General features: G+C 40.4%; 1 protein-coding gene across 1 annotated transcript in view; it reads right to left on the bottom strand.

Annotated features, from left to right (window-relative positions):
* Window positions 1–26,517, bottom strand: part of IL23R (interleukin 23 receptor) — an 80,539-nt gene that overhangs the window by 47,743 nt on the left and 6,279 nt on the right. The window contains exon 4 of the mRNA XM_070078295.1: window positions 21,594–21,717. Coding sequence (XP_069934396.1) covers window positions 21,594–21,717 — 124 coding nt within the window. The remainder of the gene's footprint in view (window positions 1–21,593; window positions 21,718–26,517) is intronic.

Consider the following 26,517-nt stretch of genomic DNA (forward strand, 5'->3'; position numbering starts at 1 on the left):
ACGCCCGTGGGATGCGAGAGAGACCCATCACGGTTACTAAAAGCAAAGGGCTTGGGTTTTAGAGACGGAACTAGGTTCACATCTCAGCTTTGCCCCTTGTTAAGTTGCGGGACTTGAGCAAGTTTCTTAACCTCACTGGTCTACTTTGAACTTCAGTTTGCTCATTTAAAGTAGGAATAACATTGTTGTTTTCCCAAATAACTCAGATAAATGAGTAAATGAGATAAGAAAGTAAGATGGCTTCCTACATAATAAAGTACTCATTGAACACAAACTCATTATGATTTAAAAGGTATTTCTGATATACTTTCTTACATTCTAATGAATACAAAAGAAATTTCAAAAATTGGTATGTTTTAGTCAGCGACATTTCATTTATATTGCACGTATATAATTTTAAATTATGCTGCTAAATTTAGATGTTCACATAGTTGCCTTATATTCTTTGTAAGATAGGAGACAACTTGTTAAAAGGAATGCTAACCTGCTGAAAAAGAATTCAAACGTGAAAACAAGAAAAATGGCAAGCGTGTGCAAGCGGTAAGTAGGGCATTGTTGGGTATTTTCCAGTTAGAGAAAACCACACACATGTTTTCAATTGGTTTGTGGCTATTTCTTTCACCACACATACTGAGATCACAAGTCAAAATGGAAATTTATGCTCAAACCAACATTAACTATAGTTTCTAGGTAATTTAATTTTGCTTTTAAAGTCTACCTTATGTTAGCATCAAGACCACGATGCACTATTTTAGTTGAAGAATCCAATAATGAGTGACTATATCTTAGGGCTGTTTTACTGTAGGGTTTGTGATACTGTTATATAGTAAGAAATAGATTATTTAGTCTCTGCCTGGTTCCTGGCACATAGCTCCTGAAATTTCTGTGATCTTCAAAGCATGAGTGACTTTGTACTACTGTGATGATTGATGGGAGTGGTGCTCTTGCATAGCCTCAGTACAGTGGCTGGTTGCTGGGGGAACCAACCATGTGATAAGAAGTTTGGGACTTTTAGTCCCAACTCCCACCTTTGGGGGAGAAGGACTGAAGGTAGAGCAGATCACTTATTGCCAATGATGTAATCAAACAGCCCTGATAAGGAAGCTCCCATAAAGACCCAAAAGAACTGTGTCCAGAAAACTTCTGGGTAGCTGACCACAGGAGATGCCTGAGGACGCTGTGTTCAGAGAGGCCATGGAAACTCCACGACCCTCCCCACCTGCCTTGCCCTGTGCATTTCTTCTACCTGCTGTCCTTCCCCTCTGTATCTTCTGTAAAATCCTTTGTAACAAATGGGACAACATAAATAAAATATTTCTCTGAGCTCTGTGAGTCACTCTGGCAAATTAGGTGAGAGTCATAGGAATCTCAACTTTTAGTTTTTTTGGTCAGAATAGTTCACAACTTTTGGCTTGTGATTGGCATCTGAAGCAGTGGGTGTGACCTTGTGGGACTGAGCCCTCAACCTGTAGGGTGTAAAGCTATCTCCTGATAGACAGTGTGAGAAAATAATTGAAGGAAGCCTACTTGGTTCTAGGGGACAACTAGTTGCCATGTGGAGAAACCCCTTATCCCACCCACATTTGATGTCAGGAGTGTTGTGCTGACAGTAGAGGGGATATCTCTTACAGAATCACATCTTACAATGTTTTTGAGTTCCTTATTTTTTGTGTGTGGGGACCAAAATATAACAACTTATTTGCTGAAAGTGATATGGGTAGGCAAGTAGCTAGTGAGTGGAGAGGAATCAAAGGATTGCCAATACCCACGTGACACGTACTGCTCAAAGCTCATCACTTTCTGTGTCTACTCAACACGGCTGAAGACTTGGCACACCTGCTCCCCACCATACAAAGCCTCACTTTCCATTAGGCATCAGATGCCAGGACACTTTCCTGGAGGCCACCACAGGTACTGAAGCACCACTCAAACCCTGCCTCCATTGAACTCCATTCAATTAGCCCCTGTGTTGACCATCACCCCTTATCTATAAAAGGACAACCCCAGCCTGGGTGTGGACAATTCTCTTATGATGTTGTCCACACTCAGATCTGAGTGGGCAATATCAATTTGCCTTTCAATAAATATCCTGCTTTTCTGTTCTTCTCCCCCTACATCTCCTGGCTGTATTCCTACACCTCCTGGCTGTATTCCTACACATGGGCAGACAAGAATCTGGAGGGAGTCTAGCTGGGGGTCTCTCCAAATCAAGCTCCAACTCCCGAGTTTCCCAACATCGGATGGAGGTTCCGATGTTTTGTTACTCCTGTAAAAAAAGGAGTAAGCATGATTTTTATTTTTCTGATTTTCCCATGCATTCAGCCTTAGTTATAATTAATAGATTTCTCAATAAATACTACTGATTGATGGTGATAATAGTGAATAATGTCTTCCATTTGTTTAATCACTCACTCAGCAAATACTGAGTTAACACTGACAGTGCCACAGACATATTTGTAGTCATAATAAAGTCCCAACTTTCATGAAGCACATATTCAAAGAAAAGCAAGAAGATCAGTGAGGTTTCAATAGGAGGGAGATGGAAAGGAATCAGAGATGAGATCAAAGAGTTTTGGATAAGGAGATTTAGAAGTCTTGTAAGGCCAGTAGGGATGTTGAAGAACTCTGGCTTAGATGTCTGAGTAAAATGTAAAGTTCTGATCAGAGAGGTGACATGATCTGAGCGGCATATGAAAAAAGATTAATTTAACTACTTGTGAATGAGAAACACTATGGGTGAAGACGGAGGCTCCTGGAGATCCATTAGGACATTTTTGTACTAACGCAGAGAAGAAATGATGGGGCAGTGTAGGTGGGGAGAAGCGGCCAGCAGGTTAAGACAGATTCAAGTGGTTTTGCTGCCCAGCTGGACAAAGAGTACGATACAGAGGAATCCAGGACTACTCCATTGATTTTGAGTGAATGATGAGATGGACAGAACTGCCAATCACAGGGACTGGGATGCAAATCTGGGGAGAGAAAATTGGGCATTTGTTTTTGAGAAATGTTAACTGGAGAGACATTTTGGACATCTATGAGGGAACTCTGAGTGAGAAGTTAGCAATAGGGCAATGACTGCTCAGAGGAGCCATCTGCACTGGAGATGTACACTGAGGAGTTTTACATCATAAATCTGGATGATAAACACTATGTAATGAGAAGTCCTAGGACAGAGCTGTAGGTCACTATTACTTTACTGGAAACAAAGGGGAATCAGCAAACAGACTGAGAAAAATCATCCAGGGAGGAGGGAAGAGGAGCAAAGGGGAGTGGTGTCCTGGAAGCCGAAAGCAGGAAACAAAGATCTGGGTGAACAGCGCCTGTGACACAGGATGAGGACTGAGAATACTATCGGGTCTGACAATGCACAAAGCATCAGTGACCTTGATACAAACATTTCAGAGGAGTGGTGAGGGCAAAGACTGTGATTAAACTAGATTAAATGGAGGCAAGAGAGAAAGTAGAGCCAGTAAGACAATTCTTTTGAGGAGTTTTGTCATAAAAGACAGCAGAGATACAGACGGACGTATTTCTCAGAAGGGCAGATGTGACAGCATGTCTGTTAAGGATCCAATAAGTGTAGAAGAGACAGTGACAAGGAGATGGGGAAATCGAGGGAGCAATGTGGAGGCACTGGTGTGAGGAACAAGATCTAGTACACAAGTGGAGAGTTGGCTTAAGGGCAATGGTGATTTAGCTGTATTAATAGAAAAGATGGTCAAGTGTATAAGTACAGATGTCTATGCATTAGTACAAGAGGGAGGGTGTGATATTTCTCATTGAACCAATTTGTTCAGTAAAATAGGAAGTAGATCAGCAATGGAGAGTGATGAGAGGAAGATGCTGGAGACCAGAGATGAGAGAAGAAGTAATGACATAATTATCTGGCTTGGTGGGGGAGTGACTTGACTGGTGAAATGTAGTAAGACTACTGGCAGCTCTCTGCCCCCATGGTGTAAATGGTCATGAATATAAAATGATACCAATCAGGAATGTTGTGTTTTTCTCTAGACACAAGTAGCTCTGAGGGCACAATTGGTTAGGGAATGGATTTTAATATGAACTACTTATTGGGTCCTAAAAGAATGACTGAAAACTGACATCATGGCCTTAAAAAGATTTGCAATATCCAAGAACTCTTTGTGGCTACCAGAAATACACAAATGGATGAGATGTGGCAAAATGTGGCAAAAATAAATAAGATTTTATTTGTAATAGGAGGCAGTTGATTTTAAGGTGTCTAAAATGATATCTAATCTAAAAATATTCACCTGATTCATCTTCCATGGTGCTTGCAAATGTCCCCATTGGTGTTATAAAAAAATTGATGAGCTTACCATGCAAAGAGATAGTGCCTGTCTTTTTAATCTCCAGAGTTTAACACACTGCCAGGAAGACATGATACACTAAATAGTTGCTAAACTGACTTCAATGGAACAGAATATGTGGCTGTCATTAATTCCTTTTCACTCAGCAAGTAGTTATTGAGTAGAAGGCACTGTGCCAGACAATGCAAGAGCGTCCAAGATGGAGAAAGAGCAGCCGAAGCTCAACATACGCTGTTAAGGTAGTGGGACAACAGTAACGAGGCACTAATTAGCAGTGATTAATTTTTTTTTCTAGCACCATCCATTGGAACACAGCAAAATACAGGAGGTAGAAGAGCTACATGAATAGCCAGGCAGCTCACCATCACACAGGAGCTGAGGGGAAGAAAGTTCTTGAAGAAATGTAGACATGATTGCTCTTCTCAACAACTTCAAACCAACGCCTGGAGGCCCCTGATGGGCCAGACCGCCATGGAGGGAATACTGCCTCTTCGCCACTGGTGAAAGCAGTGGGTGGCTGAGGTGACAGGCTTTGATATAAGGGCAGTTTTACTGGAAAACAGCCACATGAATTGGAAGTGAAACCTTGCAAACGCCAATATCTACCTCTCTGCCAAGGTGGAAAACCCCCTGATCACTCAGGACCTAGAAGCACGTCTTTAAATCATACTTAATACCTCAACCACAACATTCACTATAAGTCAACTGTTTCCTGGAGGGAAAGATTTTTTTGGTAGTTGGAGAAATTGACTTTCCTCTAATTATTTTCAACTTACAAGTCTGTTTTTAATTAATTGTAAGCAGAATAGATATTGGTTTCCTTTTCCCACTTGTCTATGCTTACAGGAGCTCATGCGTTCCATTTGCCAGAGAAGAAAATTCGTTTTTAAGCTAATCTGCATTCTGTCCTTGCTGCTGGCAACCCATGTGGGCACCAGGTCATGTCTCAGCTGCTCCACTTCTGGTCCAGCTCACTGGTAATGGTCTGGGAAAAACAACAAAAGATGGTGCAAGTGTCTGGGTTCCTGCCACCCATGTGAGACCCAGAAGAAGCTTCTGGCTCCTGGCTTTGGTCTGGCCCAACCCTGGCTATTGGGCAGTCTTGGGAGTGAATCAGCAGATGCAAGCTTGCTCGCTCGCTCTACACCGCCCGCCACCCCATCTGTCCCTCTCTCTCTCAAACTGACTTCAAATAAATAAATAAATAAATATTTATAAGAATGCTAAAATCCTGTTAACCTGGACTTCCTCAATTCAGAATCTGGATTAGATTTGTCAGAGTTTGGCTAATGTACAGTTTCCCTTATCCGCAATGCTTGCAACCAGAGTGTTCAGAATTTCAGATATTTTTTAGTTTTGGAATATTTCCATATAATGAAGAGATATCTTGGAGATGGAATCCAAATCTAAATATGAAGTCCAATTATGCTTCATGTATACTTTTTGGCCTGAAGACAATTTTTCTATAATATTTTAAATAAATTGTCCATGAAATAAAGTTTCACCGTGTGGAATTTTTCATTTGTGGTGTCAGGGACTTACTGAAAAATGTTGGATTTTGGATTTTCAGATGAGCGAACTCAACCTGTACAATTGCATTTTAGGAAAAACAGTGAAAAATAATTTTAAGAATACATGTGACCTTGTATTATTATTATTTAATTAGACTGTGAAGGGAGAATGCAATAAATGTCTATTTTTAGTTATCAATTAGAACAACCACTGGGCAAATACTTATTGAGCACTTACTAGGTATCAGTCTCCATTCTAGGCTCAATTGGTACAGCTTTGAAGAAAACAAAATCTCTTGCCGCATTGAACTTATACTCTAATCTGAATGATGGAGTGGATTTATGATTGTCATACATGCACAGAATGGTTACAAGATTACTCTTTCTTTTTAGAACACACTCAACAGTTTAAATTTTTTAAATTACTGTATTACTATAAAATAATGTGAATTTTGTTATTTTTGTAGTATCCTGTAAATGATCATTTTTTCACTTATATTAATCTTCTCCAAATCAGTCAGGTTTGATGTAAGAACAAATCAAATTGCCTAGCGAATTAGCCTTGAGGGTACCACAACATTCTAAAAGTCCTCGCTGGTCGTCTGAAGATTGGTGTGCCCCTCCAAATTCCTGTGTTGAAACCTAACCCCCACTGCAGTTGTATTAAAAGTGGAGCCTCAGGGCTCCAGTGGGTTAAATTGCTACCTGTGATGCTGGAATCACATATGGGTACCCATTCCATTATGATCCAGCTTCTTGCTAATGTGCCTGGGAAAGCAGTGGAAGATGGCCCAAGCCCTTGAGCCCCTGCCACCCATGTGAGAGACCGGGATGAAGTTCCAGGCTTCTGACTTCTGCCTGGCCCAGTGTTGGCGATTGCAGCCAATCTGGGGAGTGAACCAGTGGATGGAAGACCTCTCTCTCTCTCTCTCTCCGTCTCTGTAATTCTGCCTTTATAATAAATAGATAAATCTTTTTTCTTAAATGGCTGCAATGATCAGGACTGGGCCAGGCCAATGCCAGGAACCAAGAGTTTCATCCATATCCCACGTGGGTGAAAGGGGCCCGGAAACTTGAGCCATCTTCTGCTGCTTTTTCTAGGCCATTAGCAGGGAGCTGGATTGGAAGTGATACATTGGTGACACGAACCGGCACCCATCCATACGGGTTATTATGCTAGTGTGATTATGCTAATGTCACAGGCAACAGCTTTCCCCTATATACCACAACTCCAGCCCCAAATAAATACATCTTTTTTGAAAAAGTGGAGCTTTTAGAAGGTGATACTAGGAGGACTCTACTCTCATGAATGAATTTAGTACTCTTATAAAAAGAGGTATCTGTTTTTCTTTGTTTTGATTTGAGAGGTAGAGAAAGAGAGAGAGAGAGGGAGCTCCCATCTGCTGGTTCACTTCCCAGACATCCACAAGAGCTGGAGCTGGCCAAGGTTGAAGCCAGGAGCCCAGAATCCAATCCAGGTCTCCCATGTGGGTGGCAGGAACCCAATTACTTGAGCCATTATCTGTTGCTGCCCAGTACATGACTTAGGTGTGGGCTGGAATCAGAAGTGGAGCCAGGACTTGATCCCAGGCACTCCAGTGTGGGATGTACAGCCCAAGAAGTGGCTTAACTGCTAGGCCAAATGCTCACTCCTAAAAAGAGGTTGAAGGAAGCTACCTTGCACATTTTACCATACAAGGACACAAAGAAGGCAACATCTATGAGGAAAGGGCCCACACCAGACAATCTATGGGCAACTTGCCTCCAGGACTGTGAGTAATAGAGATCTGTCTTTTATAGCATTTTGTTGTAGCAGCCCAAATGGATTAGAATGTTTCTTTCTGTCTTTGCTATTTCTGAGCATCTCCTACATGCTTTCCTGTAAGTTTTATGGTATTAATTATTCCCATATCACAGGAGGCAGAGGCTCAGCAGGCCTAACCAACTTTTCCAAGGTCACACAGCAACTATGGCAGCTAGTGTTGGGTGGCAGCACCACATTCCATCTTCAATGTCCTCCACCCAGGTTCTCATCAGCTGGCGTAGACAAGACACGTGACACCCTTTTGGCCAACCCTTCAGGTGTAGAAGTCCATGGGAGGGTGTCAGCAGCACTTGAGGATTAAGGGTGACCCACTGATGATCACAGAGCAGCAGGATCACTAGCCATCAGGAAAATGCAAACCAAAACCACAATGAGATTGCACCTTACTCAGCTTAGAATGGCTATTTTCCAAAAATCAAAAAATAACAAATGCTGGTAAGGTTGTGGAGAAAGAAGTACCCTAGTACACTATTGGTGGGAATGCAAATTAGTACAACCATTTTGGAAAACAGTGTACAGATTCCTCAGAAAACTATAAGTAGCTCTTCCATACTACCCCGTTGCCTGCTGGGAACACATCCAAAGGAAATGAAATCAGTACATGCAAGAGTTCTCTGCCTTCCCATGTTTATAGCAGCTCAATTCACAATAGCAATGATACGGAATTAACCTAGATGACTGGAGAAAGAAAATGTGTTTTATATATACAATGGAATATTACTCAGCCATGAAAAGAATAAAATTCTGATATTTGCAATAAAAATGGATAGACCTGGAGATCATTATGCTAAGTGAAATAAGCCCATCTCAGAAAGACAAACATCATATGTTTTCTCTTATTTGTGGAAGCTAGAATAGAGTATAAAAATTATGTTGATGTCATATATTTGGCATACAGTTACAAATATTGCTTCATCGAATTGTACCATGTAAAAGACAACATACCCTTTTCCCCTTGTTATGATCATTATCATGAATCTCTTACTTTTTTATATTTCCTAAACATATGTTATTCTTTACAAAAGATATTACAATGCCTTCAACATATACCATTCAAGGTCTTATGTCAAAATTAACACTTGAATAATTACTTTATTTTATTTTTTTCTTTTTGCTGAGAAACCTTCTATTTAAGGTATACAAACTTCATGCGTTTCATATACACAAATTTAGGAACATAGTGATTCTTCCCATCCTACCCTCTCTCCCGCCAGTACTCTCATCCTTCTTACTTCTCCCTCTCATGTTCCCATTCTTATTTTTTTATAAGCATCTATTTCCAGTTAACTTTATACTCATAAGATTAACCCTATACTAAGTAAAGAGTTCAACAAATAGTATGATTAAAAAAAACACTGTTAGAGACAAGGGCTGTTCAAAATCATTGCATTTTAAGTGTCAATTTCACTCCCATAGATTATATTTTAGGTATTCTATTAGTTGCCACATATTAGAGAGAATATGTGGTATTTGTCTTTTGGAGACTGTCTTATATTACTAAGTATAATGGTTTCCAGTTGCATCCATTTTGTTGCTAACGACAAGAATGAATCCCTCAATTTTATGACATTAATATCTCTGTTTTCAACAAAAATAAAATAAAAGGAAAGAAAAAAAAGATTGTAGAGCAGAAAGATGGGGGTATAACTGAATTATCATGCCAGCTCTGTACTGAAATAAATAGGTCTTGTCCATTGCAATCACTGCACTTAGACTTTCTGATATTTGCAATATAAAAGACATCTGACTGATAAGTTTCAGAACTGGAAATCAAATGCAAAACTCAAAAGTCCACTGTCTTTCCAATGTATGTTTATGGAAGCATTCTGCCCAGTAAATCTTTTTTTTAACTTTTATTTAATAAATATAAATTTCAAAAGTACAACTTTTGGTTTATAGCGGCTTCCCCCCCCCCCAACCTCCCTCCCACCTGCAACCATTCCATCTCCCGCTCTCTCTCCCATCCCATTCACATCAAGATTCATTTTCAATTATCTTTATATACAGAAAATCAATTTAGTATATATTAAGTAAAGATTTCAACAGTTCGCACTCACAGAAACACAAAGTATAAAGTATTGTTTGAGTACTAGTTATACTGTTAATTCACATATTACAACACATTAAGGACAGAGATCCTACATGGGGAGTAAGTGCACAGTGACTCCTGTTCTCCTGTTGTTGATTTAACAATTGACACTCTTGTTTATGGCATCAGTAATCACCTGAGGCTCTTGTCATGGGGTGCCAAGGCTATGAAAGCCTCTGGAGTTCGCCAACTCCAATCTGATTTAGACAAGGTCATAGTCAAAGTGGAAGTTCTCTCCTCCCTTCAAAGAAAGGTACCTCATTCTTTGATGGCCCATTCTTTCTGCTGGGATCTCACTATCAGAGATCTTTCATTTAGGTCATTTTTTTTTTTTTTGCCAGAGTGTCTTGGCTTTCCACACCTGAAATACTCTCATGGGCTTTTTAGCCAGATCTGAATGCCTTAAGGGCTGATTCTGAGGCCAGAGTGCTGTTTAGGACATCTGCCATTCTATGAGTCTGCTGTGTATCTCGCTTCCCATGTTGGATTGTTCTCTCCTTTTTAATTCTATCAGTTAGTATTTCTGCTCAGTAAATTTATTAATACTTCCAGAGCAGCTTCCCAAATATTGAGATTAATTTTAGAACTCCTATCTAGGTATTCCTTACTTTATAAAGTAGAGTCATCTCTCAAAAAGCCTGATGTAAATAATTTAAACATGCATATTTTTGAACGAATGCTTTAAAGAATTTTTAATGAGAAGTATATAGAAATAGTCTTGGGGCAGGTGTAAGATGCTGCCTGGAATGCCCATATGCCATATCAGAAGGTCCGGATTTGAGTCCTGGCTCCACTTCCAATTCTAGATCTCTGTTAGTTTGCACATGCTGGGAGGGAGCAGATAAAGGCTCAAGTCCCTGGAACCCACGTAGGAGGTCTTGACTGAGTGCTGGACTCCTGTCTTCAATCTGTCCCAGCTACAATTCTTGTGGGTGTTTGGAGAGTGAACTGGCAGATGGGGGCTCTCTCTGCCTTTTTCTTAGTAATTAAATAAATAAATAAACATTGTAAAAAGCGATCTCAAAGATAAAAGTGATAAAATATTTGGAGAATGCTTTTATGATGCTAAGTATTATAATATTTTTAAAAAGATTTATTTATCTGGGGAATAGAAAGGGAGCACACTGATAGTCCGGGGAGAGACAGTTTAATAAAAGTGGAGATACTGCAGGTTCAAGGAAGAGTAGGGGAGAAAACAGCAGAAGAAACTCTTCCGGAATGCGTGATTCACAGCAGACCTGCGTGGAGAGCGTGGGAGCCCACAGTTCGGGACACCAGCGGCAGACTCAACACACCAGTGCTGGAACACGAGGTGAGCCGAATCTCAATAGCCCGAGACACCAGCAGGCAAGCAGAGAGAGGAGACTAGAGGGAAGGACCCCCAGGGGGGAAAAGTTCACCAGGCTAACTGGAAGAGAGAGAGAGAGAGAGAAAAAAAGGTGACTGGTACGGACACGGGTTTCTCTCTCTCCGCTCACCTCTCAAAGGCGAGCAAGACAAAGAGCAGGCGCCATCTTGGACATACGTCATAAGCAGAGCGACCTCAGGTCTGCACCGGCCCTGAGCCTAGCAGGAAAACCTGACTCTGGGTGGGGCGAATTAACAGGAGATTAGGACCTACTAAATTTGTGGTGCTACTGAACTGAGACTGTGAAAAAAGAGACGGTGGGGGAGAGAACTCACGGAATTCACATGAGTACTCTCCAGAGATGCTACAATTCCATAACTTTGGCAACCCAGTGGGAGACTGAAGGAGAATTTGAGCCCACTCTGAGGGCAGAACAGATTCCCTGTGTGGTCCTTGGGAAAGAGCTTCCGATCTCTGGCTCCTGTGGGTATATCATTTGCCTGCTAACTACTTCCAACTTCGTTCAGCTGTGTGGAATTACTTCCCTTTTGAATCAAAAAAAGAAAGAGAGAGAGAGAGAGATTTACCATGCCTAACCTGGGAGTGTCAACTTTGGCACACCAAACAGAGCTCTCAGGCCACACCCATCTCAAGCCCTAAGGCTCCATCAAAAACAGATAGTTCACTTAATCTAGAGTCATAGTATAACAAGAAAAAGCACCACAGTGAAGAAACCAAATATCTCCAATATGCCAAATAACAAACGCAAAAACCGAGGTAATAAAAACAAGGAAGTCACCATGACGCCCTCAAATGAAAAAGACACCCCAATTCAAGATTATGAAGATGATGAGATAGAAGAAATGCAAGAAGCAGATCTCAAAAAATTGATAAGAACATTAAGAAGTTCTCAAAAACAAATTCTTGAACTACAGAAATCCTTAATGGACAAGATAGAAAATCTCTCTCGTGAAAATGAAATATTAAGGAGGAATCAAAATGAAACGAAACAACTAGTAGAACAGGAAACTGTGATAGTGACTGAAGTGAAGAATTCAATAGATCAAATGAAAAACACAATAGAGAGCCTTACAAACAGAATGGGTGAAGCAGAAGAGAGAATATTGGACTTAGAAGACAGAGCACAGGAAAGGATACAGTCAGACCAAAGAAAAGAAGAGGAAATTAGAAATCTAAAACATATTGTCGGGAATCTTCAGGATACTATTAAAAAACCCAACATTCGGGTTCTAGGAGTTCCTGAAGGCATGGAGAGGGAGAAAGGATTAGAAGGCCTTTTTAGTGAGATATTATCAGAAAATTTCCCAGGTTTGGAGAAGGACAGAGAAATCCTAGTACAGGAAGCTCACAGAACCCCTAATAAACACAACCAAAAGAGATCCTCACCACGACACGTTGTAATTAAACTCTCCACAGTGAAACATAAAGAAAAGATTCTAAAATGTGCAAGAGAGAAACGTCAGATTACTCTCAGAGGATCTCCAATCAGACTAACAGCTGACTTCTCATCAGAAACCCTACAAGCTAGGAGGGAATGGCGAGATATAGCCCAGGTACTAAGAGAGAAAAACTGCCAGCCCAGAATATTATATCCTGAAAAGCTATCATTTGTGAATGAAGGTGAAATAAAGACTTTTCATAGCAAACAGAAATTGAAAGAATTTGTCGCCACTCGTCCAGCCCTGCAACAGATGCTTAAAGATGTGTTACACACAGAAACACAGAAACACGGTCATCAATATGAAAGAAAATAAAGGAAGGAAACCTCACAGCAAAAGATCACAGGGAATTCAAAGCATATATTAGAACTTATCTTTGGCAAATGGCAAGGCAAAGTTACCACTTTTCATTAGTCACATTGAACGTTAATGGCCTGAACTGTCCAGTTAAAAGACACAGATTGGCTGATTGGGTTAAGGAACAAAACCCATCTATTTGCTGCTTACAAGAAACACATCTTTTCAACAAAGATCCATACAGACTGAAAGTGAAAGGCTGGAAAAAGATATACCATGCCAACAGAAATGAAAAAAGAGCGGGCGTAGCCATCTTAATATCAGACAACATAAACTTTACCACAAAAACTGTTAAGAGAGACAAAGAGGGACACTATATCATGATTAAGGGATCAATACAACAAGAAGATATAACAATTATCAATGTATATGCACCTAACTACAGGGCACCGGTTTATCTAAAAGATTTGTTAATGGACTTAAAGGGAGACTTAGACCCCAATACAATAGTACTGGGGGACTTCAATACTCCACTCTCAGAAATAGACAGATCAATAGGACAGAAGATCAACAAGGATACAGTAGATTTAAACGACACTATAGCCCAAATGGATCTAACAGATATATACAGAACTTTCAATCCTACAGCTAAAGATTTTACATTCTTCTCAGCAGTACACGGAACCTTCTCTAGGATTGACCACATACTAGGCCATAAAGCAAGTCTCAGCAAATTCAAAAGAATTAGAATCATACCATGCAGCTTCTCAGACCATACAGGAATGAAGTTGGAAATTAGCAACTCAGGAATCCCTAGAGCATACGCAAACACATGGAGATTGAACAACATGCTCCTGAATGAACAATGGGTCATAGAAGAAATTAAAAGAGAAATCAAAAATTTTCTGGAAGTAAATGAGGATAACAGCACAACATACCAAAACTTATGGGACGCAGCAAAAGCAGTGTTAAGAGGAAAGTTTATATCAATAGGTGCCTACATCAAGAAATTGGAAAGGCACCAAATAGATGAGCTTTCAATTCACCTCAAGGATCTAGAAAACCTACAGCAAACCAGACCCAAATCTAGTAGGAGAAGAGAAATAATTAAAATCAGAGAAGAAATCAACAGGATTGAATCAAGAAAAACATTCCAAAAAATCAGCCAAACGAGGAGCTGGTTTTTTGAAAAAATAAGCAAAATTGACACCCCATTGGCCCAACCAACTAAAAAAAGAAGAGAAAAGACCCAAATCAATAAAATCAGAGATGAAAAAGGAAATGTAACAACAGACACCACAGAAATAAAAAGAATCATCAGAAATTACTACAAGGACTTGTATGCCAGCCAACAGGGAAACCTATCAGAAATGGATAGATTCCTGGACACATGCAACCTACCTAAATTGAACCAGGAAGACATCGAAAACCTAAACAGACCCATAACTGAGACAGAAATTGAAACAGTAATAAAGGCCCTCCCAACAAAGAAAAGCCCAGGACCAGATGGATTCACTGCTGAATTCTACCAGACATTTAAAGAAGAACTAACGCCAATTCTTCTCAAACTATTCAGAACAATCGAAGAAGAGGGAATCCTCCCAAATTCTTTCTATGAAGCCAGCATCACCTTAATTCCTAAGCTGGAAAAAGATGCAGCACTGAAAGAGAATTACAGACCAATTTCCCTGATGAACATAGATGCAAAAATCCTCAATAAAATTCTCGTCAATAGAATGCAACAACACATCAGAAAGATCATCCACCCAGACCAAGTGGGATTTATCCCTGGTATGCAGGGATGGTTTAATGTGCGCAAAACAATCAATGTGATACACCACATTAACAGACTGCAGAAGAAAAACCATATGATTATCTCAAGAGATGCCGAGAAAGCATTTGATAAAATACAACACCCGTTCATGATGAAAACTCTAAGCAAACTGGGTTTGGAAGGAACATTCCTCAATACAATCAAAGCAACCTATGAAAAACCCACAGCCAACATCCTATTGAATGTGGAAAAGTTGGAAGCATTTCCACTGAGATCTGGTACCAGACAGGGATGCCCACTCTCACCACTGCTATTCAATATAGTTCTGGAGGTTCTAGCCAGAGCTATTAGGCAAGAAAAAGAAATTAAAGGGATACAAATTGGGAAGGAAGAACTCAAACTATCCCTCTTTGCAGATGATATGATTCTTTATTTAGGGGACCCAAAGAACTCTACTAAGAGACTATTGGAACTCATAGAAGAGTTTGACAAAGTAGCAGGGTATAAAATCAATGCACAAAAATCAACAGCCTTTGTATACACAGACAATGCCATGGCTGAGGAAGAACTTCTAAGATCAATCCCATTCACAATACCTACAAAAACAATCAAATACCTTGGAATAAACTTAACCAAGGACGTTAAAGATCTCTACGATGAAAATTACAAAACCTTAAAGAAAGAAATAGAAGAGGATACCAAGAAATGGAAAAATCTTCCATGCTCATGGATTGGAAGAATCAACATCATCAAAATGTCCATTCTCCCAAAAGCAATTTATAGATTCAATGCAATCCCAATCAAGATACCAAAGACATTCTTCTCAGATCGAGAAAAAATGATGCTGAAGTTCATATGGAGGCACAAGAGACCTCGAATAGCTAAAGCAATCTTGTACAACAAAAACAAAGCCGGAGGCATCACAATACAAGATTTCAGGACATACTACAGGGCAGTTGTAATCAAAACAGCATGGTACTGGTACAGAAACAGATGGATAGACCAATGGAACAGAATTGAAACACCAGAAATCAACCCAAACATCTACAGCCAACTTATATTTGATCAAGGATCTAAAACCAATTCCTGGAGCAAGGACAGTATATTCAATAAATGGTGCTGGGAAAACTGGATTTCCACGTGCAGAAGCATGAAGCAAGACCCCTACCTTACACCTTACACAAAAATCCACTCAACGTGGATTAAAGACCTAAATCTACGTCCTGACACCATTAAGTTATTAGAGAACATTGGAGAAACCCTTCAAGATATTGGCACAGGCAAAGTATTTCTGGAAATGACCCGGGAAGCACAGGCAGTCAAAGCCAAAATCAACTATTGGGATTGCATCAAATTGAGAAGTTTCTGTACTGCAAAAGAAACAGTCAGGAGAGTGAAGAGGCAACCGACAGAATGGGAAATGCCATCTCACTATTCCAAGTGATCAATTTCAGTTCACGATTGATCATAATGAAAGGACTAAGAGTCAAAGGGAGCACATAAACAGGTCTAGTACCTGCTAACACTAACTGATAGAATAAATAAAGGGGAGAGTGATCCAACATGGGAAGGGAGATACTCAGCAGACTCATAGAATGGTGGATGTCCTAAACAGCACTCTGGCCTCAGAATCAGCCCTAAAGGCATTCGGATCTGGCTGAAAAGCCCATGAGAGTATTTCAGGCATGGAAAGCCAAGACACTCTGGCAAAAAGATCTCTGTGAGTGAGATCCCAGTGGAAAGAACAGGTCTTCAAAAAAAAATATTTGCAAACTATGCAACAGATAAAGGGTTAATAACCAGAATCTACAAAGAGATCAAGAAACTCCACAAAAACAAAACCAACAACCCAATTAAGAGATGGGCCAAGGACCTCAATAGACATTTTTCAAAAGAGGAAATCCAAATGGCCAACAGGCACATGAAAAAATGTTCTAGGTCATTAGCAATCAGGGAAACGCAAATCAAAACCACAATGAGGTTTCACCTCACCCTGGTTAGAATGGCTCACATACAGAAATCTACCAACAACAGATGCTGGCGAGGATGTGGGGAAAAAGGGACACTAACCCACTGTTGGTGGGAATGCAAACTGGTCAAGCCACTATGGAAGTCAGTCTGGAGATTCCTCAGAAACCTGAAGATAACCCTACCGTTCGACCCAGCCATCCCACTCCTTGGAATTTACCCAAAGGAATTTAAATTGGCAAACAAAAAAGCGGTCTGCAGCCTAATGTTTATTGCAGCTCAATTCACAATAGCTAAGACCTGGAACCAACCTAAATGCCCATCAACGGTAGACTGGAGAAAGAAATTATGGGATATGTACTCTTTAGAATACTCTACTGCAGTAAGAAACAATGAAATCCAGTCATTTGCAACAAAATGGAGGAATCTGGAACACATCATGCTGAGTGAAATAAGGCAGTCCCAAAGGGACAAATACCATATGTTCTCCCTGATCAGTGACAACTGACTGAACCCCAAAAAGGAAACCTGTTGAAGTGAAATGGACACTATGAGAAAGGGTGACTTGATCAGCATAGCCCTGACTGTTAATGAACAACTTAATACATTATCCCTCTTAGTAGTTTTTTTGTCTGTTCTACTTAATATGACTGGTTTAATTCTGTAATTAATACACAGTTATTCTTAAGTGTTGAAATTTAACTGAAATGTGATCCCTGTTAAACATAAGAGTAGGAATAAGAGAGGAGAGATGTACAATTTGGGACATGCTCAAGCTGACTTGCTCCAAATGGTAGAGTTAGAAACATACCAGGGGACTCCAATTTAATCCCATCAAGGTGGCATGTACAAATGCCATCTCACCAGTCCAAGTGATCAATTTAAGTTCACAATTGATCATAATGAAAGGACTAAGAGTCAAAGGAAGCACATAAACAAGTCTAGTACCTGCTAAAACTAACTGATAGAATAAAGGGGAGAGTGATCCAACATGGGAAGGGAGATACTCAGCAGACTCATAGAATGGCAGATGTCCTAAATAGCACTCTGGCCTCAGAATCAGCCCTAAAGGCATTCGGATCTGGCTGAAAAGCCCATGAGAGTATTTCAGGCATGGAAAGCCAAGACACTCTGGCAAAAAGATCTCTGTGAGTGAGATCCCAGTGGAAAGAACAGGTCTTCAAAGAAGGAGGTACCTTTCTCTGAAGGGAGGAGAGAACCTCCACTTTGACTATGACCTTGTCTAAACAAGATAAGAGTCGGAGAACTCAGAGGGCTTCCATAGCCTTGGAAACTCATGACTGGTGCATAGGGAGATTACTGATGCCATAAACAGGAGTGTCAATTGGTAAAGTCAACAACAGGAGTCACTGTGCACTTACTCCTCATGTAGGATCTCTGTCCTTAATGTGCTGTACATTGAGATTTAATGCTATAACGAGTACTCAAAAAATATATTTCACTTTGTGTTTCTATGGGGGTGCAAACTGTTGAAATCTTTACTTAATGCATACTAAACTGATCTTCTGTAAACAAAAAAAAAGAAGAAAAGAAAAGAAATTATCAATTCCCAACTAGACTCTCACTGGGATTAAACATGACAATAGGTCTGATCTGATTTCATCATCATTTAAAAAAAATCATCTATTATTTTTCACTTTATGTTTCTGTGTGGGAGCAAACTGTTGAAATCCTTACTTAATGTATACTAAGCTGATCTTTGTATATTAAGATAATCGAAAATGAATCTTGATGTGAATGGAAGGGGAGAGGGAGTGGGAAAGGGGAGGGTTGTGGGTGGGAGGGACGGTATGGGGGGGGAGCCATTGTAATCCATAGGTCGTACTTTGGAAATTTATATTCATTAAATAAAATTTAAAAAAGATTTATTTATCTGAAAGGCAAAGTTATACACAGAGAGAGAGAGACAGAGAGTGGGAGAGAGATATCTTCCATTGCTAGTTCACTCTCCAAGTGGCTGCAAAGACTAGGACTGGGCTGGGCTTAAGCCAAGAGCCAGGAGCCAGGAGCCAGGAGCTTTTTCCAGCTCTCCCATGTGGATGCAGGGGCCCAAGCACTTCGGCCATTCTCCACTGATTTCCCAGGACATTAGCAGGGAGCTGGATTGAAAGTGGAACGGCAGGGACATGAACTGGGGCCATGGATGCTGATGTCACAGGCAGTGGCTTTACCTGCTGTGCTACAATACTGGCCTCCAAAATTATATTTTTATGATATCAAACTTGTTGGCAAGTTTGAAATTATCTAACAAATATACTTGCTCAAATTGTTGTATGTGTATTCCAAATTTACAATGCAATTTTACTGTCAGAAACCGAAGAAAGAAGTTGAGTGGGGCTTGAAAAGAATTAGCCCACATTCATGAGGATGGCATTCATCAACAAGATAATAATAAGTGTTGACAAAGAGATGGAGCTATTGGAACCTCCCCCCCCACCCCCACATTACTGGGAATGTAAAATAGGGCAGCTGCCTTGGAAAACATTAGTGCTATCCCTTGAAATGTTAAGCTTAGAGCTATCATATGACCCAGCAGTTCTATTCCTAAACACATGCCCATGAGAAATGAAATCATATACTACACAAAAACTTAAAGCACATGTTAATAGAAGCCTTATTCATAATAGTCAAAAGTGGAAACAATCCAAATGCCCATCAACTAGTAAATGAATATGAAAATTACGACATATCAATAAAATGAAATTATTCAGCCCTCTCCCCCTCTAAAAAATAGTATGAAGTATTGATACATGCTACACTATCAATCAACCTTGAAAGAAATATACCAAGTGAAAGAAGCCAAACACAAAAGACCATCTATTGTATAATTATTATTATATTATGTATCCAGTGTAGGCAAATCTACAACAACATAAAGGAGATAGTGGTTGCCAGGCACTGGGAGTGGAGAGGGAAAATAGGAAATAATGGTAATGGTTTTCTTTTAGGATTAAGGAAAACATTCTGAAATGTGCTTTGGTCATGGTTGCATAATTATGTGAATTTAATAAAATCATTGGTATATATCAAATAAAGTGAGTCGTATGGTAGGTGAACTGTATTCAAGAAAGCAGTTATATAGCACGAGAGAATGAGTTCACCAGTCAACCAGGAACATCAAGGTCTTGGGATGCTTCCAGACTCCAAGAGACAGCAAAACTCATCAAGGTACGAGGCTACTGCATGAATCTAGCACTGCCCAGCTTTTTTATGTGAGCTTGAAGTGTGGGGTTTGCTTTGATATTGCCCTCATTTCCACATTCTTAAATCTTATTTAGGAATGAGCTGCTAATTCTCTTGTTCTCATGTCCACTTTTCAACTCAGCAGGATATTTCATTTCCCAGAAGCCTCACCTATTAACACGATTGTATTGGGGGTTAGGTTTTGATTTATGAATTTCAGGGAGACACACACCTTCAGACCATAGCAGCATCTCACAATGTTGTATAGGGGATTCAATGAAGTAGCAGAGGCAAAGCTCTTGGTCCAGTGCTTGACAGAGAGTAAGTGTCCATTAAACGCCTTCTTGTTGAAAAAAAAAATTAGTGGGGGCTGGGGCTGTGGCTCAGTAGATTAAGGCCTGCAGCACTGGCATCCCATATGGGCGCCAGTTCAAGTCCCAGCTGTTCTACTTCCAATCCAGCTCCCCACTAATGTGCCTGGGAAAGCAGCAGATGATGGCCCAAGTGCTTTGGCCCCTGCACCCATGCGGGAGACCCAAATGAAGCTCCTGGCTCCTGGCTTCGACGTTGCCCAGCCCTGGCCATGGCAGCCACTTGGGGAGTGAACCAGTGGATGGAAGACCTCTCTCTTTCTCTGCCCCTCCTTCCCTCTCTCTGTAACTCTACCTTTCAAATAAATAAATAAATCTTAAAAACAAATCGTTCGTGAAATTTTTAAGAAAAAGTGTGTACTTCAAATATGTTATGTGAAGAATTCTTTTGTTAAAAAATAAACTAACAGGGGCTGGCACCATAGCACCCTAGGTTAATCCTCCACCTGCGGCACCAGCATCATACATGGATGCTGGTTTTAGTCCCAGCTGCTCCTCTTCCAGTCCAGCTCTCTTCCATGGCCTAGGAAAGCAGTGGAGGATGGCCCAAGTGCTTGGGCCCCTGTACCCGCATGGGAGACCAGGAGGAGGCTCCTGGCTACTGGTTCCTGGCTCCTGGCTTCGGATCGGCACAGCTCCGGCCATTGGGGCCATTTGGGGAGTGAACCAACAGAAGGAAGACCTTTCTCTCTGTCTCTCTCTCTCTCTCACTGTCTGTAACTCTACCTGTCAAATAAATAAATAAATAATCTAAAAAAACCCTAAAAAAATAAATAAACTAACAAATCAGGAAACAGTGAGTAGGGTGATCAGTTTTCTGGGTTGTAAAACTGCAAGTCTTGTGTCTAGGAAACCCCTTTAGTGTTGGGCAAATCAGGACAGTTGATCAGCCTGTATAGATAAAAATTAAGATCTAGGAGTCATTGTTAATGACTAATAGCTTCCATGAATTTCATGCTACCTATGGACCTGGTACTGTGATACATACTTTAAAAGTCAAATTCCACTAAATTAATTACAACAAAGTTGTGCATTCGTTTCCATTCTTAGGCCTATTTTAAAGATAAAGAAATGGTAATTTGGAGAGATTGGGTTAATTGTCTAAACCCTACAAGAATAGAACTGGAATTTAGGCAAGGGTTTTAAACTGCTTTGCTGCACCATTAGGTTTCTGTTACCAGTCACCCAGCAACGAGCAAAAAGAACAGAAGGAACACAGAACGCATTGCCTCACAGGCTGAAAATCTTCATGACCCAAACAGGGTGTTGGGAGCTTCCCTGATCATAATTAGGAAGTTCAGCATAACCGGAGTAAATATTGAGTGCTTGAGGCTGATTTCCTGGATGTGAACTTGAAGCTCAACCCAGGCTGCACTGCGATGGAAGTCTTAAGTGAAGCCATGAAAGAAGGCACGTACCTCTTCACATGTACCACATACTTTGTGGCTATGTGAGTGAGTTTCCCGGCATTCCAAGTACAAGTCATGTGGTCTGAATATTCATGAATGACACAGGTTACGTCCTCAGGAGCATCTGGTGGATCTGCAACAAAATGTATCACCTAGGAGCCACCTTAGGAAGCAGGAAGTTCTTTGTAGTTAGTCAGTTTTGGGGGAAAACCTGGCCAGTTGGCACTCAATGCCTCGTTCCATCCCTACCACCTCACCTTGCAAACCACTTTTAACATTAAACAGCGCTGCTCTCTTTCATTTACTTTAGGATATTCTCTTTTTTTTTTTTGTATACTACTAACATAGTCAAGTTCCTCCTATCCAAATAACTTCACATCACATTACATCATGACATGACATATGATATGATGTAACATAACATAACATGACATATCATAGATCTCCCAAGTCCCGCCTCACTTCAGCTACCACTGTAGCTTTCTCCTTTTTATAATGGCTAAATGTTTTAAAAGAGTTCACAATTCTTTATCTCCCTTTAGTCATGAGCTCCAAACAACCAGGATCTGGCCCCCACAATTCCACCAAAACCACTGTTGCTGGAATCTTTAAGGTATTTCCCTTCAACAAAGCCCATGATCTTCTATCAGTTGGAATTGACCTCCGTGTCTACAACATTTAATGTTTTGCAGATTCCTTCTCTGTTCTTTGGCTCTTGTAAAAGAATTTTTATTTCCCTACAGTTTTTGGTTTGTTTGTTTACTGCTCTGGCAGATTAGCTCCCACTGTGGACTCATGCATATTTCATTATTCATTTTAAATGTTTTTTGTCCTTGCATGCAATGGTATATTATCTAATTGTCATAAGGAAGGAAATTTCAACACATGCTACAACATAGGTGAGGATGGATAACAGTATGCTGGGCAGAATAAGCCAGACACAAAAGGAAAAACACTATGATTCCACTTATATGAAGTACCTGGAATAGTCAGCTTCGTGGAAACAGAAAGCAGAAAGGCAGGTGCCATGGGCTGGGGGTGTGGGGAAACAGAGTTCTTGTTCAATGAGTACAGAGTTTCAGTTTTAGGTGGAGCTAAATCATAGTAACTGTTTTACACAGTGAATATGCTTAATGTCACTGAAATGTACACGGAAGCCTGGTAAAATGGTCCATTTTATGTTAACAGATTTTTTTGAAGTCTGATACTCACAGAATTTCATGGTTCTTTCTCTCTCTCCACTTCCTCCTCCCCTCCGTCCCACACCTACTTACATTTTTTTCCAGGTGGCTAACTTATGGAGCTCATTGTGACTTTTTGCCTGCTAGCATCTTTCTCCTTTGAGAACCAACTTGCCCCCAGTCACCCATCTCCAGCCTCACTCCTGCTCTACCCCACTCCAAGGGGTTGCCAATCACTAGACTCTAAAAAAGAGTGCTCTTGACCTAGGCTGACTAATCAGAGAATTTCCCTTGGGAATGAGCACATGACTCAAGATGAGCCAATCAGAATTCTCCAAGGGACTTTTTCTGGAGTCATTGTAAAAGAGGTGCTTGTTGTCTCTGAGTAGCATGTGAACTCTGAGTTGTTGATGACTGTCTTGTTGTCATAGTGAAACAGTCTTGTAAACAGCCAATATAGGGGGTAAAAAACCCAAGAAAGGGGAAAACATGGGAGGATTCTGATGATATCTATGGAAGAACATCTGTAATTTTCATTCATATCATCCAATAATTCATAAATAATCATGGTGAATATTCTTAAGAATAGAACTATGGAAATATTGAGTATTTATTAAATACCCACTTTTCAATTATGGCTTTCTCAGCTTGTCTGTGTACATATGAAATACTGCCAGGGATATTTGACTCTTAACAGAATGACCAGACAGATGGAAGAATGAGGATTTGTAAGGAATAAACATACAGACATTTGTGCACTTGAAGTTACAGTCAAAGATGTATCAGGTATACTCTTACATCACCTACAAACTATCTACCAAGAATATCACTTATAAAACAATAAATATGTTAAAACAGATCCTTATTGCAAATCAGAACAATGTAATCAAATCATTTAAATTTATCAAGCTGGCAAGGATTTTGAAAAATAGTAATATGCACTGGTAATGGTAATGGACTTGGGGAAATCCTTTAACACACTTCTGGTGGAGTACAAATTGGTACTATCTTTATAGAGAGCAGTTTTTACATCACAGTCTTTAAACATGAAAATAATATCTTGCAACCCAACATTTTACATCTAGGAATACATCCTTAATAAAATGTTCATAGATATATAAAAATATTTAGCAAAGGCCGGCACCGCGGCTCACTAGGCTAATCCTCCGCCTAGCGGTGCCGGCACACCGGGTTCTAGTCCCGGTCGGGGAGCCGGATTCTGTCCCGGTTGCCCCTCTTCCAGGCCAGCTCTCTGCTGTGGCCAGGGAGTATAGTGGAGGATGGCCCAAGTGCTTGGGCCCTGCACCCCATGGGAGACCAGGAAAAGCACCTGGCTTCTGGCTCCTGCCATCAGATCAGCGTGGTGCCCCGGCAGCAGCGCGGCGGCCGCGGTGGCCATTGGAGGGTGAACCAACGGCAAAGGAAGACCTTTCTCTCTGTCTCTCTCTCTCACTGTCCACTCTGCCTATCAAAAAAAAATTTTTAGCAAAAGTGCTGTTCCCTTGAAATATTATTTGTAATAATAGGATAATTGGAAACTATCTCAATATCTGAAATAGGGTTCAATAAATTATAAGACAGTCTAAATATATGTCCAAAAATAATTCTGTAGGAGAAACTTTAGTACCTGGAATTTGGAAGTAATTAGAAATATATTTAGTTAAGTAATCATTGAGTGAAAGAAGCAGGTTGCAAAATAGTTTGTGGCACAAAATAGTTTGTGGCTTAGAGAGGGAGAGAGAGAGAGAGACTGAAAACAGAAATACATATTCCAAATTATTGAAGAGAGATTATGGAATGACAACATTATGGGATTATAGCAATAATGGGCATTTCTTTTTTGCTTGTAAAAATTTTTAAGCTTTCCATATTGAATTGAAATAGTTGAAAAACTATTTTCAAAGGATAAGGAACATCCTAAAGTACTGTAACATATTTTGGTGAGTTGTAGCATTGAATTACATTGGGGAGAAACTAGGTTCCAACTAGGGTAAAAGAAATAATTTTAAGTTGTTTTGAGCCTTAAAGGAGACAGATGTGGAACAGTAATCATTTTGGATACTGAGTACATTGTGGTCCCTTATTGATTTCAATGATTTGTGCTGGAGTGATTTTTAATTCTGATTTTAGATAGAGGGTAGCATTCATCTGGCCGTCATAAGAAAAAACCATCAGTCTTTTAGACTCTGTTACTCCACAGCCTTATACATGAAGTGAGTGGTGAAGGTTCTAAATGTCTGTTGGTTAATTAGCTTTGCAAAAGATCAAAACTATGACTTTACATATGCATACGCAAAGAAGCACAGGATTTATTAATATGAAGCAATGTAGAGACAGAGCCATTAAATGATCAAGTATAAATACAACTGCATAGGGTTTATTTTAATTTGGTATTTTCAAATGATAAAGATATTTTGGAGTGTTTTATCCCACAAATACTATGACCTTGTTAGAACAAATATACTGTATATGTACACTTAATTACAGATAAAATATCTAAGTAGTGCTTAAGTTTATGGCTTAAATTTGAAATTGTGATAACATAGTTTATATGTACGAATCACACAATAAAATACACTTTTCAGGGAAACCAATGACTCATTTATCTTCTATACTTTATGAATTGGCTTCAGTTTAAAAATAAAGAAATAATCCTTTTGTTCAAAGCTGTAAGGGTGATTGACATAGCAATGTTCACAGGACAAACATCCTGCGATCAAAGTGGTACAGTGAAAGCAAAGTGATTTCTAGAATGCCGCGAAAACCCTCAAACAACTTTTCTTGACCTAGTTAAATAGGAAGTCTTGCTGGTGACGAATGCAGCAGCCGGAAGCACATCAGCTTGAGTACTGGGGTCTGAGTAAACCCTTACGTGGTAGTCACATTTTCATACTCAGAACCAGACAGCTGCATCAGGATTTACAGTGCACACGCTAAGTGGATGGAAAGAGTGGTGCTCCTTCTACACAGCCATCAGTGGAGAGAGTGCTTCTGTTAGGTACAAGTCAGATAGGAGCTTGTGTGTGTGTGACAGAGGCCTAAAGAGTTGACATCTAGGTCCAGCATATGCATCTCAAAGTCATCCTGATAACCTGCCAGGTGGGGGTCCCGCCCCTTCTGCCTGATAACCTTCCAGGTGCAGTCCAGTATCTGCACATCAAACATCCTACTGATCTTCCAGGGGGCCCTGCCTATCCTTCCTCTAACCGGGGCTATGCCAGCCAGGCTTCCTCCTGTCTGATAACTTCAGGAGGAAAACTCAGATAGGAATTTTTCGTATCTACATCCAAAAAGTCCTTTGTTCCAGGAGGAGCAGAGTGGGAAGGCAAGGCCCATCCCCTTAAAATCCCCAGGGTCAACCGGACTGCGCGCTCAGCCCTCTGCCTCTCTGCTGAGTTGCCCACCTGGCTTGGCCAGGTGTACTCTCTCCACTCACCATGTAACCTCACTCTCCCCCAGTCTGAGCAACTGGGCACTCTCTCTCAGGTCCTGTCTGGAGAGGTGCCCATCCGTTCTCACGGATGTCCCGGCCCTAATAAACTTTGCTGTTTGCTTTCCACTTACTCTGTCTCACACCGGAATTCTTTCTTGCGCAAAGACAAGGACCCTGCTGTTCTCCAGTAACACTTCTACTGAATTGTCCTAGGAGGGAATCGAAGTCCTTCTCTGACTGTCAATATTACCTGTGTTGGGTTTGAGGGCAGAGGCTCCTCAGTCAACACTGGCAGGGGTATTGGGAGTCATCAGCCCCA

The sequence above is a fragment of the Oryctolagus cuniculus genome, chromosome 7 (genome assembly GCF_964237555.1).
Source record: "Oryctolagus cuniculus chromosome 7, mOryCun1.1, whole genome shotgun sequence".
Classification (NCBI taxonomy): Eukaryota; Metazoa; Chordata; class Mammalia; order Lagomorpha; family Leporidae; genus Oryctolagus; species Oryctolagus cuniculus.